The sequence below is a fragment of the Ornithodoros turicata genome, unplaced genomic scaffold, assembly GCF_037126465.1.
Source record: "Ornithodoros turicata isolate Travis unplaced genomic scaffold, ASM3712646v1 ctg00000882.1, whole genome shotgun sequence".
Classification (NCBI taxonomy): Eukaryota; Metazoa; Arthropoda; class Arachnida; order Ixodida; family Argasidae; genus Ornithodoros; species Ornithodoros turicata.
In genome coordinates this window covers 822369-838358 of record NW_026999409.1, presented here as the reverse complement: position 1 = coordinate 838358, position 15990 = coordinate 822369, and the positions used below count along the sequence as shown (strand labels likewise).

At 50.9% G+C, this 15990-nt stretch overlaps 1 protein-coding gene across 1 annotated transcript; it reads left to right on the top strand.

The window, feature by feature from the left end:
- Positions 1–1404: 1404 nt before the first annotated feature.
- Positions 1405–2301, top strand: LOC135375506 (E3 SUMO-protein ligase ZBED1-like). Its single transcript, XM_064608198.1, has one exon. It carries the CDS (start codon positions 1405–1407, stop codon positions 2299–2301), a length of 897 nt encoding a protein of 298 aa, XP_064464268.1.
- The last annotated feature ends 13689 nt before the right edge of the window (positions 2302–15990 follow it).

Here is a 15990-nt window from a genome sequence, read left to right as displayed (position 1 = left end):
GATGAGTCGGACTGTCCGACAATCTCGACTCTCGAACCTGGAAAGTGCAAACGAATCTCGTGAACTGTACGCCTGTATGCGCTGTCCTCCCACTGGCCGCGTGCACGGCGCCAGAGTGGCGAGTGGAGAGATCAAGAAGCGTCTCCTGGCGCTCGCCGGCGTTCAAAGAGTTAAAGGTCCGATCTGCGATTTGACTGTTGTCTTTCATCCTCATGTCACTTTGATGCTGTCTTGACTTCGTTGTAAGACATTTCACGTCTTCCTGGATCAAGCATCCCTCTCACTGCTGCCTGGAATCCGTTAACCAAAACGGATTGTCCGCGCTCTCTCACTTTTGCAACATGGCACAGGCACACCAAGGACGTGGTCCGTCACGAAAGCGAAGTGCAATTTGGACCCTCTTTTCCGTTCCCGAAGGCGAAACTGCAAAGTGCAACTTTTGTGGAAATGCTCTTTCCTACCGTGGAGGAGCAACGGCAAATTTGTGGCGGCATGTCCGAGTCAAGCACCCTGGCGCATCTCTCCTGCGCTCGAACCCGGTCCTGGGGGCATCGCAACAACAAGGTAACGATGAGGTTGTTGACGACCCAGTGGAACCCTCACACCCTTCTCCGAATGAATCCGGTGCCCGACCTTCGGTTCCTTCGGGACTGTCATCTTTATCCTTGTCGGCACCGACCACTTCAGGACAGTCCGCTCCTCCACGTCCCCTACCTGTTGCCCGAGGACACCGATGGGAAACCCAGCAGCAAGCTACAATTTCTCACTACATGAACAGACCGCTGACACTCAGTAAGACGGCAAAGCTAGACGAACAGCTGGTCAAACTTATTGTCAAGGAGTATCACCCATTCTCCCTTGTCGAGGGTGAGCAGTTTAAGCAGTTTGTCTACGCGCTAAATCCAAACGCTACCAACGAGGAAAACGCTGTCGTCGACCCTCCTTCCACAACAGCATGCAAAGGTGGCGGAGCAGGTAAGAATGCATTTACGAAGCGCAACGGCAGTTTGCTTAACGACAGATGGTTGGACGTCAATGACAAACGAAAGTTACATTGGACTGACTGCACACTTCATCGATGAAAACTGTGAGATGAAGTCATACCTTCTGGACTGTTTCTCTTATAATGAGCGCCACACCGCTGAAAATATCGCAAGTGAACTACAGAGAGTGGTGACAGAGTGGGACATCCAGAACAAGATTTGCGCTGCAGTAAGCGATAGTGCGGCCAATGTCACTGCTGCAATTCGTGCGTGTGGTTGGCGTCACAATCCGTGCTTCGCACACGTGCTAAACTTGGTCGTGCAAGCCGGCGTACGGGAAATAAGTAGCGTATAAGCAAAAGTGAAGGCTATAGTTCGCTTTTTTAAGCACAGCTCGCATGGATTGGCAAGGCTACAAGCAATGCAGCAACAAATGGGAATGACGTTGCTTAAGTTGAAACAAGATGTTCCCACCCGTTGGAATTCGACGTACGAAATGTTTTCAAGGATAGTGCATTTGAAGGATGCAGTGCTATCCACTCTGGCCATCTTAGACGCGAGTGTTGAACAGCTGTCTCAAACGGAATGGACAGTCATAGAGAAATCATGCGACATCCTGAAGCCATTCTTGGCGGTGACTACCGAGATGAGCAGTGAAAAAACTGTGAAGGTGTCAAAAATAATACTGCTTGCCCGAGCACTCATTACCCACGTGGATAACGCCAAGAAAGACCCCAGCCTGCCGGAAGACTGCAAAAAAATGGTGAAAGTGCTTTCGGAGCAACTGGCAAAGCGATTCGGAGATGTAGAGGTAACAAGGCTTCTAGCAGAAGCAACCGCTATGGATCCCCGCTTTAGGAGACACGGATTCCAGCGAGAGACCGCATTTGAGATTGCCTACCGCTCGCTGTCGGCACAGGCAACAGCAGTGGAAGTCCCCCAGGACTACAGCGATGCACCTGCGGACCAGTCCCGGGCGCAAGATCCAGAAGATCCGCTATGGTACGAATTCGACACAACCATGTCACTCGTACTGACCTGCGCGAACCCTACAGCGGCTGGTATACTCGAGCTCGACAAGTATCTGCAGGAGCCACCACTTGAGAGGAAACAGAACCCCCTCACTTGGTGGAGGGAAAGACAGCACGTCTACCCACGCCTTTTTAAGATAATGAAAAGCAAATTGTGCGTTGTGGCAACGTCTGTGCCATGTGAGAGGATCTTTTCTAAGGCCGGACAAATTGTTACAGAAAGAAGGAACCGGATAGCACACAGCAAGGTGTCCAAAGTGCTGTTTCTTAACGCAAACATGCAGTAGGATCATACGCGTATCACCTTTATGTGCGGAAGTGGTTTTACATATTTTGCCGAAGAACACTTGTCCAGCAATGTAAAAATATTGTGCTTTGTGTTTGTACGCGACGTAGACTGGTCGTTTTTATGTTTTCAAAGTTCTAGGCACGTTTGTTTTCCATTCTCCGGGATCAAATAAAAACTTTATTTTCTGAATAACGCGTCCTGGAGTAGCCAGTCCCGAGATGCTCGAGACTAACATCTCCATTTTTTTTCCTTTTTACAAATCAATCAACACGCAGAGCAGAGTGATTCATATTGCGCTGATCAACACGAAGAAAACAAGACCACACGGGCAAACCGCAGTTGTGCACGCTGACGAGCATTAGACAGCACACCCTCTGAAGTGAACGAAGTCCCGTCCACCTATATTCAACAAGGAGAGGACGGGATGAACGATGAACAAGCACAGGAAGCCCTGCCACACGCGCACACACAGACTACAAAAAAGAAACACACACAGTGGTCCTGTATTGCAAGTCATCCAAAAACCCATTAGTGTGAGCCTTTGAGGTCAACTAGCCACGGCGGCACGACAAGGCGCCCTCCGTCATACGGCGATATGACAGCGGCAGAGCGAGAGCCACGACTGCAAACAACAAACGGCGTTGTGGAGCCTCTCTGAACCGAACAGCGCAGCAACTACACACTACTACACCGCACACTGCAGCTTCGATACCCCTTTCTCACTCCTGGCCTCCAGCTCGTTCTCCCTCCCGGCGATTCAGCATTCAGCTGCTTAGTTCGTCAGTTCACCGACTCTCGATTCCTTCGAACTCTCTCGGTACGAACGAAACACCCGCGCCCCCGCGCCTCCATGGGTCTCTCCCTCACCTTACGAACCTCTTTACGAACTTGTTCCACTATGAAAGATGAAAGTCACTGAAAAGGTTAGCCAGCTGTAGGGATCGAACCCACATCTTCTGGATTACCGGATATCGGTTCCTCTCTTGTTCCACTGATTCCTGATTCCCTCAACAGTACGACAGTACGCCCTCCCCGCCGCCTCCGCCACGTCCAGCATTCGAGTAGGCAACAACGTCCACAGATGGCGCGACGGCCAAGAAGCAGCCGCTGTCGCCGCTGTTTTTATGCATGTTCGTGCTTGTTATGGCGATTGTGGATGTGGTCTTACAGGGTGAGCTGGTGAACTGTTGAACTGAGAGTTGTGTGATCGAAGAATCGACACCCACAGTTCAGTCCGGTTATTCGTTCACTGTGATCGAATCATTCGCGATTGACACATCACTACCAGCTCATTTGGAAGGAAAATCTTAGAAGCGTTCGGACGCATGTCCAGAGAGCTCTCGTTCGGGAAGCGTCTGTCGTCGTAGTTTTGGTGGTTTTGGTGCCCCGCAGTGCTGTGACTGTATTTCGTGCCTTACTAGTGGTATCTGGACCTGCTTCTGTGTGTGTACCTTGGAAGACCAAAAGCTGTTGGATTTCGTGAATTGAAGGTTAGTTGTGTGCATGTAATGCCATGTTTCGTGCACCTTTTGCTTTTTATTCTTCCTAGCGTGTGGGTTCCCATAACTTTATCCGCTCAGTGCGATTATTACCCTATTGTTACCTATTTCCTTATCCTCCATCTGTAATCTTGTACTCTTACCCTGTTGGTTAACCTGTATCATCACTTAACATCAGGTTGATATCATGTGTGATGCTTCGGCGGCCCTGCTACAGGGTACCGGTGCTCTAAATATACAGATGTTCCTTTTTTGGTTATTAATTCATAATAACTCAGCTTGGGTCATGCATATTTTCCCCGAGTGTGGAAGGAATGTGTACAGAATGTAAATAATTGCGGATATTATAACTCAAGGTGCATTGTTTTCACCCTGTTCAGGTAATGCCTTACTGACACCCTTGCTGTAGCCCCAGTTGTCATAGTTAATTGATCTTACTGCTAACAAACAAAACCATTGTCTTTGGACCTCAAGTAACAGCATGTGTGGGAAGTCTGGTTAAGCCGTGCACGAGTTTTGGCATATTTTATGTGACACATAATGTATTATTCCTTGTTAAATCTAGCTTCCTAACTCGCTTTATTGTTTCAGATGCCTACAAGAAATAGATCTTAGAGCTATCATCTAGCATGATCTGTAAAGGTGTTGAAGACGCTGTACATCAGGCAAGAGTGTGATTGTTCAACAGACATGTCAGAGGGATGATGAACGATATCAATAAAAAAAAATAGAAGCTGCATGATTTGTTATTTCCTAATATACACAGCACAATAGGGTGCACAAATTATACAGGATCACCACGAGAGACTTGGACCTATTTGCATGTAGGACCCAACGTAGGTCCCACAATAAAATAGGATCCTGTTTATATGTAGGATCACATTTGCATGCAGGTCCCACAACCAAATAGGATCCTGTTTATATGTAGGATCGCATTTGCATGTAGGACCCACAATTAAACAGGATCCTATTTGTATGTAGGTTCCTTCATCATGTAGGACCTGGTGTCATAATACCATATGGAGTCAAGTACGAATTTCCAACAGGGTAGGTAGAGGGACCTCTTCTCCATGCGCGCCTGAGCCAGAGCCGTAGTCAAGAGCATGACGTTTTCGCCGCAGCCATCTACTGGAAGGAAGGCCCTCTGACGGTAATTGAACTTGAGGTGGGATGATAGCCTCTTCGCCAGGATGCGGTGAAATAAACGCAGTAGTACAGATGCCACTGTAATGGGACGAAAACCCCCTGGGTCTCTGGCATCAGGTTTCTTTGGGATGAAAACGGTCCTTGCATTCCTCAGCGCAGTCGGGATCCTGGGTTGCAGCATCAGGAGATTCAAAAGGACCCTGAGGACTACAGATGGGACAGAGCGAAGGCACCTTGAAGAGAATCCGTCAGGTCCGGCAGCGGAGCCTAGGGGGGGCAGGTTACTTTTGATGTCCTGTGCGGTAACGGGTAAACTTTCACAGGACATGGAGGACTTGCAGGTAGCGGTGGTGGCGGTGGCCCGGTCAGCAGCTCCTCCCAGGCATCCAAAAAGGCAGGACCATCCTCGACTGCAGCCGAAACGTAACCATCGAGGATGGCCCTGGCACAGTGCGACTGACGCCTGCGGAAGAGGTCTTGCGTCCGCGCATATAGCGCCCTTTTCTGCTTCCGCCGACTTAGAGGGCGGGAATATTGGCGACGCTGGTTGTCTCCTCCCACATTGGTAGAGGCCGATCTTGTCCCATCACCCGTAGCCGGAGGCGTAGAAGAAACAAACACATCCCGGATGTAATTGTTCAGATGTTGGGTGATATCAGCGCCCCGAAGGGCCTGCTTAGTGATGTCGTACAACCGGTCCGCCTGCAAGGTCGTGGGGGGCGTCCGACTTGCTAGCTTTTCAACTTCCCGTAGAATGGCCTGGCGCCTAAGCTGTTGCGCCCGTGCGTCTCTCTCAGGAGAGGGAGGCCCCAAACCATCCTGATTGCCATCCTCGATGGCGGCTGGAGCGGCGGGTGACGCTAGCAGATTCTGGACTCGCTCCTTGTAGGCTGCACCCCGTCGATGAGACTTGATGGCGTCGAGTGAACGCCCCGGAAAGAGTGCGTGCAGCTCAGCATTCAGCGAGTAAGGTTCCATCGATCCTCTTCTTAACCCGGCTTCGGCTCGTGCAAGTAGGAGATCTTCCTCGTCCGACCATCGTGGGCGGACTCGTCGGGTATCTATGTTGGCATGATACTCCACAGGGTGGCGGGACTTGCAATGGAGACCCAGCCCGTTCTTGGTGGTAAAGACTGCCTCGCAATGAACACAGCGATGGCCACTCGCAGCAGAAGCCGTCGACGAAGAAGGTCCGGAACAGGTCCGAACTGTGTATGGCTGAGATGAGCTTCCAGAAGTAGAGGCACCTGAACCGGCAGAGACGGTGGTAGCACAGCCTGACCCCACTGGAACCGGCATCGGAGTGAAGATGGCCGCCGAGAACGAACTAGGTGCAGGTAGATCAGGAACTGGACTTGATGTGGTAGTAGGATAACTGGATGCCTGAAGATCTGGCAGGGCGTGCTTCTTCAGGGAAGCATGGATTTTGAGGCCCTTCGTTGAGGTAAAGGCTTTCCCGCAGGTGCAGACGAAGGTAGAGGCAGGAGCTTGATCTTGGTCGGTCACTGGAGAATTGGAGGGCTGCAGGTTCGCACCAGGAGCCAACGCCGCACGGCGCCGGCTTCCTCTTTGTATTCTTTGAGTATCTGTACCTGGCAGCATTTTAGCTCCGCTGGGGGCGGCAACCCCAGAGGAGCGGGGTGGTGGGTCAGAGCTCCGTTCGTCCCCCCGGTCTGCGAAGACCAAGGGTTATCAGGTTGCACCACGAGAAGGTGGAGTTGACCACTTCCGAGGGAGAGGCTATGTGTTGCGCATCCACTCAGCTTGTAGCAACAGGGCAGCCAAGCTGACCCCAGAGACCAGACAGCCCCGCCCCCAATTTACTGGGTTACAGGTGACCGCAACATACACCCGGCGAAAAAGGACTGCCTAGCCTCCAGGCAAAGGCAAGGCCACACCCGCCCCAGGACCGGGCCGAACCCGGGTCCCAACCCAAAAGCATGGTGGGTATGATACTTGGTCGTCCTTTGTGTCATTTAGCTACCGAAAGCAGATTATTCTTACTACCGCGTTTCACTCGTTTTAGAATGGATTGCATTACAAAAGCATGGTGGGTATGATACTTGGTCGTCCTTTGTGTCATTTAGCTACCGAAAGCAGATTATTCTTACTACCGCGTTTCACTCGTTTTAGAATGGATTGCATTACAAAAGCATGGTGGGTATGATACTTGGTCGTCCTTTGTGTCATTTAGCTACCGAAAGCAGATTATTCTTACTACCGCGTTTCACTCGTTTTAGAATGGAATGCATTACAAAAGCATGGTGGGTACTACGTGGCCGTGCCCACGTCGTTGCCTTGTACTGCTTGTATAACATCATCTCGGTTATATTTAAGTTCTTTATGAGCGTGCGCGAGATCGAGACCGATCCCCGTGCCCACTACTTGGGCATCGAGAATGACAGTCTCGTCACCCCGCTTCGCGACTATGTCGGGCTTGAGAACACCATCCCGAACGTCGATGATCGGTTCCACTTGAGTCTCCCATCCTAGGTCCCGTAGGCGTCTATCAACGTAGCGTACCAAGTTGTCGTGTCTTCGTACTCTTGGTCCGTGTGTCCGGTGACAAACTTGCACTACGTGGGCGAGAGTCTCTTGAGAGCGGCAGCCTCCTCTACAGGTCCTTTCAGTGGAGCGTCCTCTGCCGGACCGCACTCTGCAGGGCAACGCATTAATTCTGATCTTGATTGCGTCCACGAACTGTCGTCCCTGCATGAGGCGAGTTCCTTCACCCACCCACGTGTGGGCGAACGGTACAGATGATGCCTCCTTAAGGGCCTTGCCGTCGTTGCTGGCGTATAAAAGTGAGGCCCAGTACTTTTGGATGGCGTGGGGCGTCCTGATGAAGTGTCCCTGCAGGGTAGAGGCGTCTCTTGCCCGTCTTAATAGGTCCTGGATGGAGGGAGTCTTCACCGCCTCCCTGACTGTGGGGTGAGAAGAGTCTGCAAGTCGGAGGAACCTTGCCCGCTGGTGAACTGGCACTCCAATGCGCAGAGATGGCACCCCGAGGCCTCCAAGTTTAACAGGAGTATAGAAGAAGCCAAGGGGTGTATCGTGGGGCAGGAAGAGCCATTTACGCACTGAGTTTCTAATTTCTAGGTCCAGTCGTTCCACTAGACGCAGATTCCAACGGCCAAGCACGAGGCGGTGTTGAACTCGTGGTATAAGATAAAAACGTAGAATGACCATTCTCTGCTGGGGTTTAAGCGGTGCTTTCTGGATTCTTTTGAGACCATCTGATAAATCGGTGAACTGAGGTAGGGCACGGTCTTGGGGGTCGAACTGCACTCCGAGATATTTCCATATGAACTGAGGTCCAGCAGGTTGAATCGGTCTTCCAAAGATCTTGAATGACTTGCTGTCGTCCACTTTCATCTTTTTGTCGCGCCCGGAGGCGACTAAAGAGACTGTAAAGGTTTTCGCAGTGTTGATCTTAAGGCCGCGGTCTCTCAAAAAAGTAGCAACTCTGTCAAGGCGATGCTGTAAACCAGCTGGAGATGAAGCCGCCACCACCAAATCATCGGCGAAGGCCATGATGTCCAGGGCAGAGTCACCGATGGGAAAGCCGATTCCGGGTTCCGTTTCCTGCAGCATTCTATTCAAGACCAGGTTAAACAAAATGGGGGACAGCGGGTCCCCCTGACGTACTCCGGTGGTGGGTTGGACAAGGCGCTTGCTGCCCTGGACGCAGAGTAGGGTGGGGCAGTCTCTCAGGAGGTCATCCAAGTAATTCACAAAACCAGGATCAATACCCCCTTCTCGAGCTCCCTGGAGGATCGCCTGCCTCGATACTCTGTCGAATGCTTTAGTTAGGTCCAGTACGGCCAAGAATAGAGACCTTCGTTTTTGACGTGCCTCGGCCAGAGCAGTCCGTAGAAGGAGCACGTTGTCCGCACAGCCGTCCAGAGGAAGAAAAGCTCGTTGTCTGTGATTAAGATCCAAGAAGGAAGATAACCGCTTCGCCAGGATACGATGGAATAATCGTAGTAGAATTGATGAGATTGTTATTGGTCTGAAGTCTGAAGGTTCTTTCGCCAGCTGCTTCTTCGGAATGAAGATTGTTCGTGCGTTGCGGAGGCTAGTGAGAGGCTTGCCAATCAGAATAATAAGATTGAAGATTAAACGTAAAACTGTCACTGGAACGGATCTTAACTGTCGTGATGAGAAATTGTCTGGACCGGGAGACGACTGGAGGGAGGGCATATTCTTCCGTATATCTTGTGCTGTGATGATGTAAAACGGATTAACCGTTACTGAAGTTTCCACAGCCTGAAGAATCGGCAAGTCTTCTACGGAAGTAAAGGTTTCTTCCCATTTGTCCAAGAAGGCCCGCTCGTCCTCGACTGCAGCCGGGCGTAACCATCGAGGATCGAGCGGGCACATTTCGGTTGACAACGGCGATACAGGTCTTGGGTTCTTGCGTATGCAATCCTCTTCTGTCGACGTCTGCTCTTCGGTCTGGTCTCCTGAGGTCTCGGAGCAGGAGGTCTTGTATCAGGATCCGGGAGGACGAAAACGTCCCTCACGTAATCATTCAAAGTAGAGGAGACGTCCACTTCATTTATGGCCATACGGGCTATATCATAGAGTCTCGATGCCTGGAACCCTTCCGGGGGGGCCCTGGTAACAATCTTCTGGAGCTCGGATATGATCACTTGGTTCCTGGTAGGGCCCGGACGTTCCTGTGGCCGCGGATCAGGAGGCGGACTTGGAGTCGACGAAGGTGGAAGATCCCCCCGTTGATGCACTGGAACTGGTGAGGTGATGAGTAGGGAATGGACGAGGTTTCTATAGGAGGCTTGCTTGCGATGACATTTCAGCGCCTCCAAGGTGCGCTCAGGGAAGATCTCGTGCAACGCCTGGTTGATAAAACGTGGCGGTCTTTCAAGTCGAAGGAGACGCACCTCTGCCTGGGCAAGTAGAAGCTCGTCTTCTGACGTCCAACGTGGTTTGATTCTATTGACGTCAATTCCTCTCTGGTAATCTTCCGGGTGACGCGACTTCTTATGTAAGCCCAATCCAGTCTTTGACGAAAATGCCACGCCACATATCGGGCATCTCCAAGACTCAGCCCGCTCTTCTTGGGAACTGGAAGCTTGGTGATCAGTATCCGGAGGGCCCGGGCTCCTTGTCGTAGGTGTCATAGTCTCAGCGATTGCAGCCGGAAGTATGGCGCTTGGGTCAGGTAGTGGATGTTTCTTGAGGGCGGCATGTATCTTCAAGCCCTTTGCCGTAGTAAAGCGACGATTGCAAGTCAGGCAGGTGTGCAGCTGGGCAAGGCCTGGATCCCCATCTTCGGGGCATCCAGGTTCGAGCTAGGAGCGGATACCTCTGGGCGTCCACTTCCTCTTGATAAGTTAGCTTGTGTCGTGCCTAGCAAGTTTGTCACGAAGGGGTTGGCAGCCCCAGCATGACGGGGGGGGGTAGGCCAGAGCTAGGTCAGTTCCCTGCCCCGCCGAGGCGGTACCAGGGGTAACAGGTAGCACCACGAGAAGGTGGAGTTGACCATTTCCGTGTGAGAGGCTATGTATTGCGCATCACACGGCTTGCAGCAAGGAGATCGTATAACCGCAACCGTCAGCACGAGCCGGCAGCGCCCAATTCACTAGGTAACAGATCGCCGCAACACGATCCCGCTAAGGCCGACAGGCACCTCAGGGCCCTTCCTTATTCCTCCACACCAGCCTCCTTGTCGCTGGATGACAGGGTGAAGCCACTCATCCCCGGCTATGAGGCAGAGGTCGTCGCCTCCCTCTGCCGGGCCTCCATGTTGCTGGATAACAGGGGGAAGCCACTCGCCCCCAGCCCTCGGTGAGAGGTTACGGAAAGAGAGTCATAGTTACTCCCGCCGTTTACCCAAAGCAGATTATTCTTACTACCGCGTTTCACTCGTTTTAGAATGGATTACATTACAAAAGCATGGTGGGTATGATACTTGGTCGTCCTTTGTGTCATTTAGCTACCGAAAGCAGATTATTCTTACTACCGCGTTTCACTCGTTTTAGAATGGATTGCATTACAAAAGCATGGTGGGTATGATACTTGGTCGTCCTTTGTGTCATTTAGCTACCGAAAGCAGATTATTCTTACTACCGCGTTTCACTCGTTTTAGAATGGATTGCATTACAAAAGCATGGTGGGTATGATACTTGGTCGTCCTTTGTGTCATTTAGCTACTGAAAGCAGATTATTCTTACTGGCGCCTATCACTCGTTTTTGAATGGATTGTATTACAAAAGCATGGTGGGTATGATACTTGGTCGTCCTTTGTGTCATTTAGCTACTAAAAGCAGATTATTCTTACTGCCGCCTCTCACTCGTTTTTGAATGGATTGTATTACAAAAGCATGGTGGGTATGATACTTGGTCGTCCTTTGCGTCATTTAGCTACCGAAAGCAGATTATTCTTACTGCCGCCTATCACTCGTTTTTGAATGGATTGTATTACAAAAGCATGGTGGGTATGACACTTGGTCGTCCTTTGTGTCATTTAGCTACTAAAAGCAGATTATTCTTACTGCCGCCTCTCACTCGTTTTTGAATGGATTGTATTACAAAAACATCGTGGGTATGATACTTGGTCGTCCTTTGTGTCATTTAGCTAGTCCTGTAGGCGCGGGGACTCACTCCGCGGCATACGGGGTTTAACCGCCACGAAGCTTCCACCCCCGGCCATGATTCGTACACTTGATGGTGGGGTAGTACTCAACCCTGACTAGCCGGGACACCCCACAAGAAATAGACTCCAGGAGGGCCCCAGCACCCCGGTCATGGGCCGGCAACAGCCAGTAAGTCTGCAAGGGCTGTCCTACACCTCATCTCCAGTAGGTAATGCCAGAGGGGGCCTCTGCGCAAGGGCTAACCCCCCAACATCTCCAGCCCCCTAGAAGCTGGGTTACAGGAGCTCGCCACGACTCCTAGCTCTCAGAGCCATACGGTCCTAGTTGAGGACATTTCCCCGGCTTTAGTTTCCAAGGCTACCGCTACAGGGGCCTACCATAATCATCCGCACCAGGCGGGAGCCACCCGGTACTTGTCCAAAGCGTGCCTGTATGGTATAATCCAACTCAAGCACGGTAAGGATTCAACCATAGACGCAGACCACGAACTGCGCCTCCCATCCTCAACCACCAGGGACCAGGGGAAAGCAGATTATTCTTACTACCGCGTTTCACTCGTTTTAGAATGGATTGCATTACAAAAGCATGGTGGGTATGATACTGGGTCGTCCTTTGTGTCATTTAGCTACCGAAACCAGATTATTCTTACTACCGCGTTTCACTCGTTTTAGAATGGATTGCATTACAAAAGCATGGTGGGTATGATATTTGGTCGTCCTTTGTGTCATTTAGCTAGTGGAATCGTTTATTGGTCATCAAATAAACAAAATTGCTCCACTCACGCAGGAGCCGCGAAAAATTTGGGGCCCTAACTACAGCTCGGCCAGTTACATGCATAGCTGCTCATACATTTTTAGCTGTAAGACCACAGGAACACGAAGGGCTACTCATACACTTTTAGCTAATTTGTACATTGTCAGCTACTCATACACTTACTTACACTTACACACTCGCTAGGATTAGTCTCGTGCACGTCTTCTCCTGGAGCTTCATCGTGAAGGGTTACTTGATCCATCTTCTATTTCTTCTTTTATTGACGCTGGATGATGAATCCCCGGAGCAGACGGAATCCAGACGCAGGAGACGGAATCCAGACGCAGGATAGCATCCAGACGCAGGACGGAATCCAGACGCAGGAGGGGGTCCCGAGACAATTCAAACTTCCACATGCCAAGTGGCCCGTCGGGACCAGCGCCACGCTGCCAGTGTACCTTGGAGTGCCTTTACTGCAGCTATAGTAGTACCCCCTTTCGTTAGACCCAGGTGGATAAGGTCTTTCGCAGAGTCCTTAGACCATATGCCACGGTAACTGATGGTGGCAGAGGTGAAGGCCACCACCCTCGATGTACCGGCCCGTAGAATCTCGCAGATTTCCGGCACATTGTATTTATTCGACTTTCGTCGATGTTCGCCATCTAACGGCCGGCCACATCCTACAATTTGGACATCTACCACCACAATGGCCTCATCGCTCATTGCCACAATATCAGGCTTGGCTAAACCTGTTGAGGTCCTCAAAATCTTTTCCCGCTGGACAAACCAGCCTCGTTGTCTCAATCGTGACGCAATAAATACGGCCACCCTGTCATGACGGCGAGTCCTTATGCCACTGGTGGCTCCGCAATGCTGGACAATGTGGGTCAATGTCTCTACCGCATGACAGCCAACAGAGCAAGTTTTTGGTGCCAATGGTCGGCCTCTTGCTCTTCTTGAACCGGTGGGCAATGCATTGATCCTCACCTTCAGAGCGTCCACGAAGTCTCTACCAGTAAAAAGTCCTGTTCCATTGGCGACCCAGGAATGGGCCCATGGAGCGCCCCCGCTTTCCTGCAGTCCCGCACCATCAAGCGTGGCATATAGCCTTCTTGCCCAATAGGCCCAACAATCTTGAGTAGTCAACATCAAAGTCCCCTCTACAGTCGCTGCGTCCCGTGCCCAGACTATTTCGGCACGGTGATGCGGGGTCTGTGCTGCAGCCACACAAGCAGTGGATGAGGAATGCATCATCCTAGCAAAACGATGGTGTCGGAGCCTTGGTATGGTAGTGCGAAGTGAGGGTATCCCTAAACCCCCATCGCGGTTAGAAGCGTAATAAAAGGCCACTGGACAATCTAGAGGGAGACGAAGCCAGCGACGCAGGGCTCCTCGGATAATGGCGTCTGCATCCTTTATGAGCCGCAATGTAACCTTGCCCAGTACCGAGCGATATTGTACTCGGGCCAACACCACAGATTTCAATAGAACCAACCGTTGTTGCGGTTTTAGCGGAGCCTTGGACAGCTTCTCTACATTTTCCCGGAGCTCTTTTAAGACCAGGGGACGACCTCTCCCTTCTGGCGTGAAGGGAATACCCAGATATTTCCATATATCTGTCGACGAGAGACTTGTGATCTTGATATTGTTGATAGTGAAATCCAAAGGGACCACCTTAGTTTTCTTCTCACGTCCCGACGCTGCAATTGACAACGTCACACATTTCGCTGGGTTGAACAGCAGTCCCGAGGGTTTCAAATGCACCTCGGCTCTATCAAGCAGTTCTTGTAAGCCGGCAGGTGTGGAAGCTGCTAGCACTAAGTCATCCGCAAATGATATAGCGTTGACCGTTGCGTCTCCAAGTCTATACCCAATATGTGGAGGCAATGCTCTCAGAAGTCCATCCATCACACAATTAAACAATAGAGGGCTCAAGGGATCTCCTTGTCTGACCCCCTGAGAAATAGTAAGTGTCCTCTTAAATCCGCCCGCTGAGACCGTCACCTTTGAGCCTGTGTAAAGTCGTTCCAGATATGCTACCAAGGGGGCTGGAAGGCCCAAACGCCAACCTGCAGCCAGCACTGCACCAAATGTGACCGAATCAAATGCTTTTCGCAGGTCTAATATGGCAAGATGAAGCGGCTGACTCTTGCGCTTGCTTTCTTCAATCATTGCTGATAGTATGCCGATGTTTTCAGAACACCCATCTACCTGCCGAAACCCTCTTTGCCTTTCGTCGAAACATAATGTCGTGCTGAGTCTTTTTGCCAGGAGACGGTGAAACACCCGTACAAAGAAAGAAGGTACAGCAATCGGCCTAAATTCATCAGGCGATGTGGGATCCATCTTTTTAGCGATGAAAGTGACCCTTGATTCTTTGAGATAGTCCGGAAGATCCATGAGCAACAGAAATATATTGAAGATGACACACAATACTTTCATGGGGACTTTCTTTAGATCTTGCAACGTGACTCCGTCTGGGCCAGGAGCTGAGTGGGATCTTGGCAACGACGCTTTTATTTCATCTTCCACTACCGGATGGAGTAAATTCCAGTGAGGCTCTGTTGCTGTCGACGACTGGGGCAAATGTGATCCTTCTGGCTCAGTTAGATCACTAGGAGTCGATGACATTATTGTTTCCCAATAGTCCAAGAATACAACTGGGTCTCCTACTTCAGAGGGAGAGGCACCATCTAAAATGTGTCTTCCACACTGACCCCAAGAACGTCGATATAAATCCTGCATCTTGGCATAATCCGCCCGACGTTTCCTTCTTCTGCTCATAACTTGAGACGTTGCTGTTCTCTTTGTAGTTTGTTGTCTAGGTCTAGAGCCGGGACACAGTTGACGCAACAAGGCTGCGAGACGGGGCAAAACCCCTCTCCCCGCACAGGCATCCAAGGCAATGCCACCTAATGTAATGCTGTGGGGGCCACGACCTAGTCTTGGAACCTGTCGTCTAACACAATCGATAATATTCTGCCTATATCGGATTTCGTGCAATGGGGCAATTTCATCCAACATTGCCGCTAATTCCGAAGTTTCCGTAGATAGTTGAGAAAGGCCAGATGACTCATTGTGCATGCAGGTATCCTCCGTAGCCGATAGAGCGCCACCTGGAGTACTCACTGACGTAGCAGCTGGGTCTGTCGAATCGTCCATATTTGTAGGATCTGTTATATCCACATCCTGAGAATTAGGCTCCGCATTCAATACACTGCCCGTTGAATTTGTCATATCCTCAGAAGACGTTGATGTTGCTGATGGGGATCCCATTTGGGCTGCCAGGGCGTTTAATGCAGCTGCCACCCTGATCTTGTGGTCATCAAACCTTCGGCGACCCTTGATGGCCTCGAGCGATCTTTCAGGGAAAAACCCCATGAGTGCTTGGTTAATAAACCGAACTCCATCATGTATCAAAGCCGCCTCTCTGTGGGCAAGTCGTTCTTTCTCCTCTTCCGACCATCTCGGCCGTTGACGGTCCACATTGATATTGTCGTCAGCATCAGTCGGGTGAGCCCTCCGTAAATGCTGACCTAACCCGATCCGAGTTCGAAAGGCCCTTAAGCAGTCGGGCATCGGACAATGAAATGCATCTTCTTGCAATTGTTGCGGCTGCTGTGGTCGCTCATCATTATTCCTACGAGCCTCGGGAGGCGATGCAGTCGG

What these genes read in the sequence shown, in the direction of transcription:
- LOC135375506 (XM_064608198.1), top strand. Translation starts at nt 1,405, where the DNA reads ATGCAGCAACAAATGGGAATGACGTTGCTTAAGTTGAAACAAGATGTT.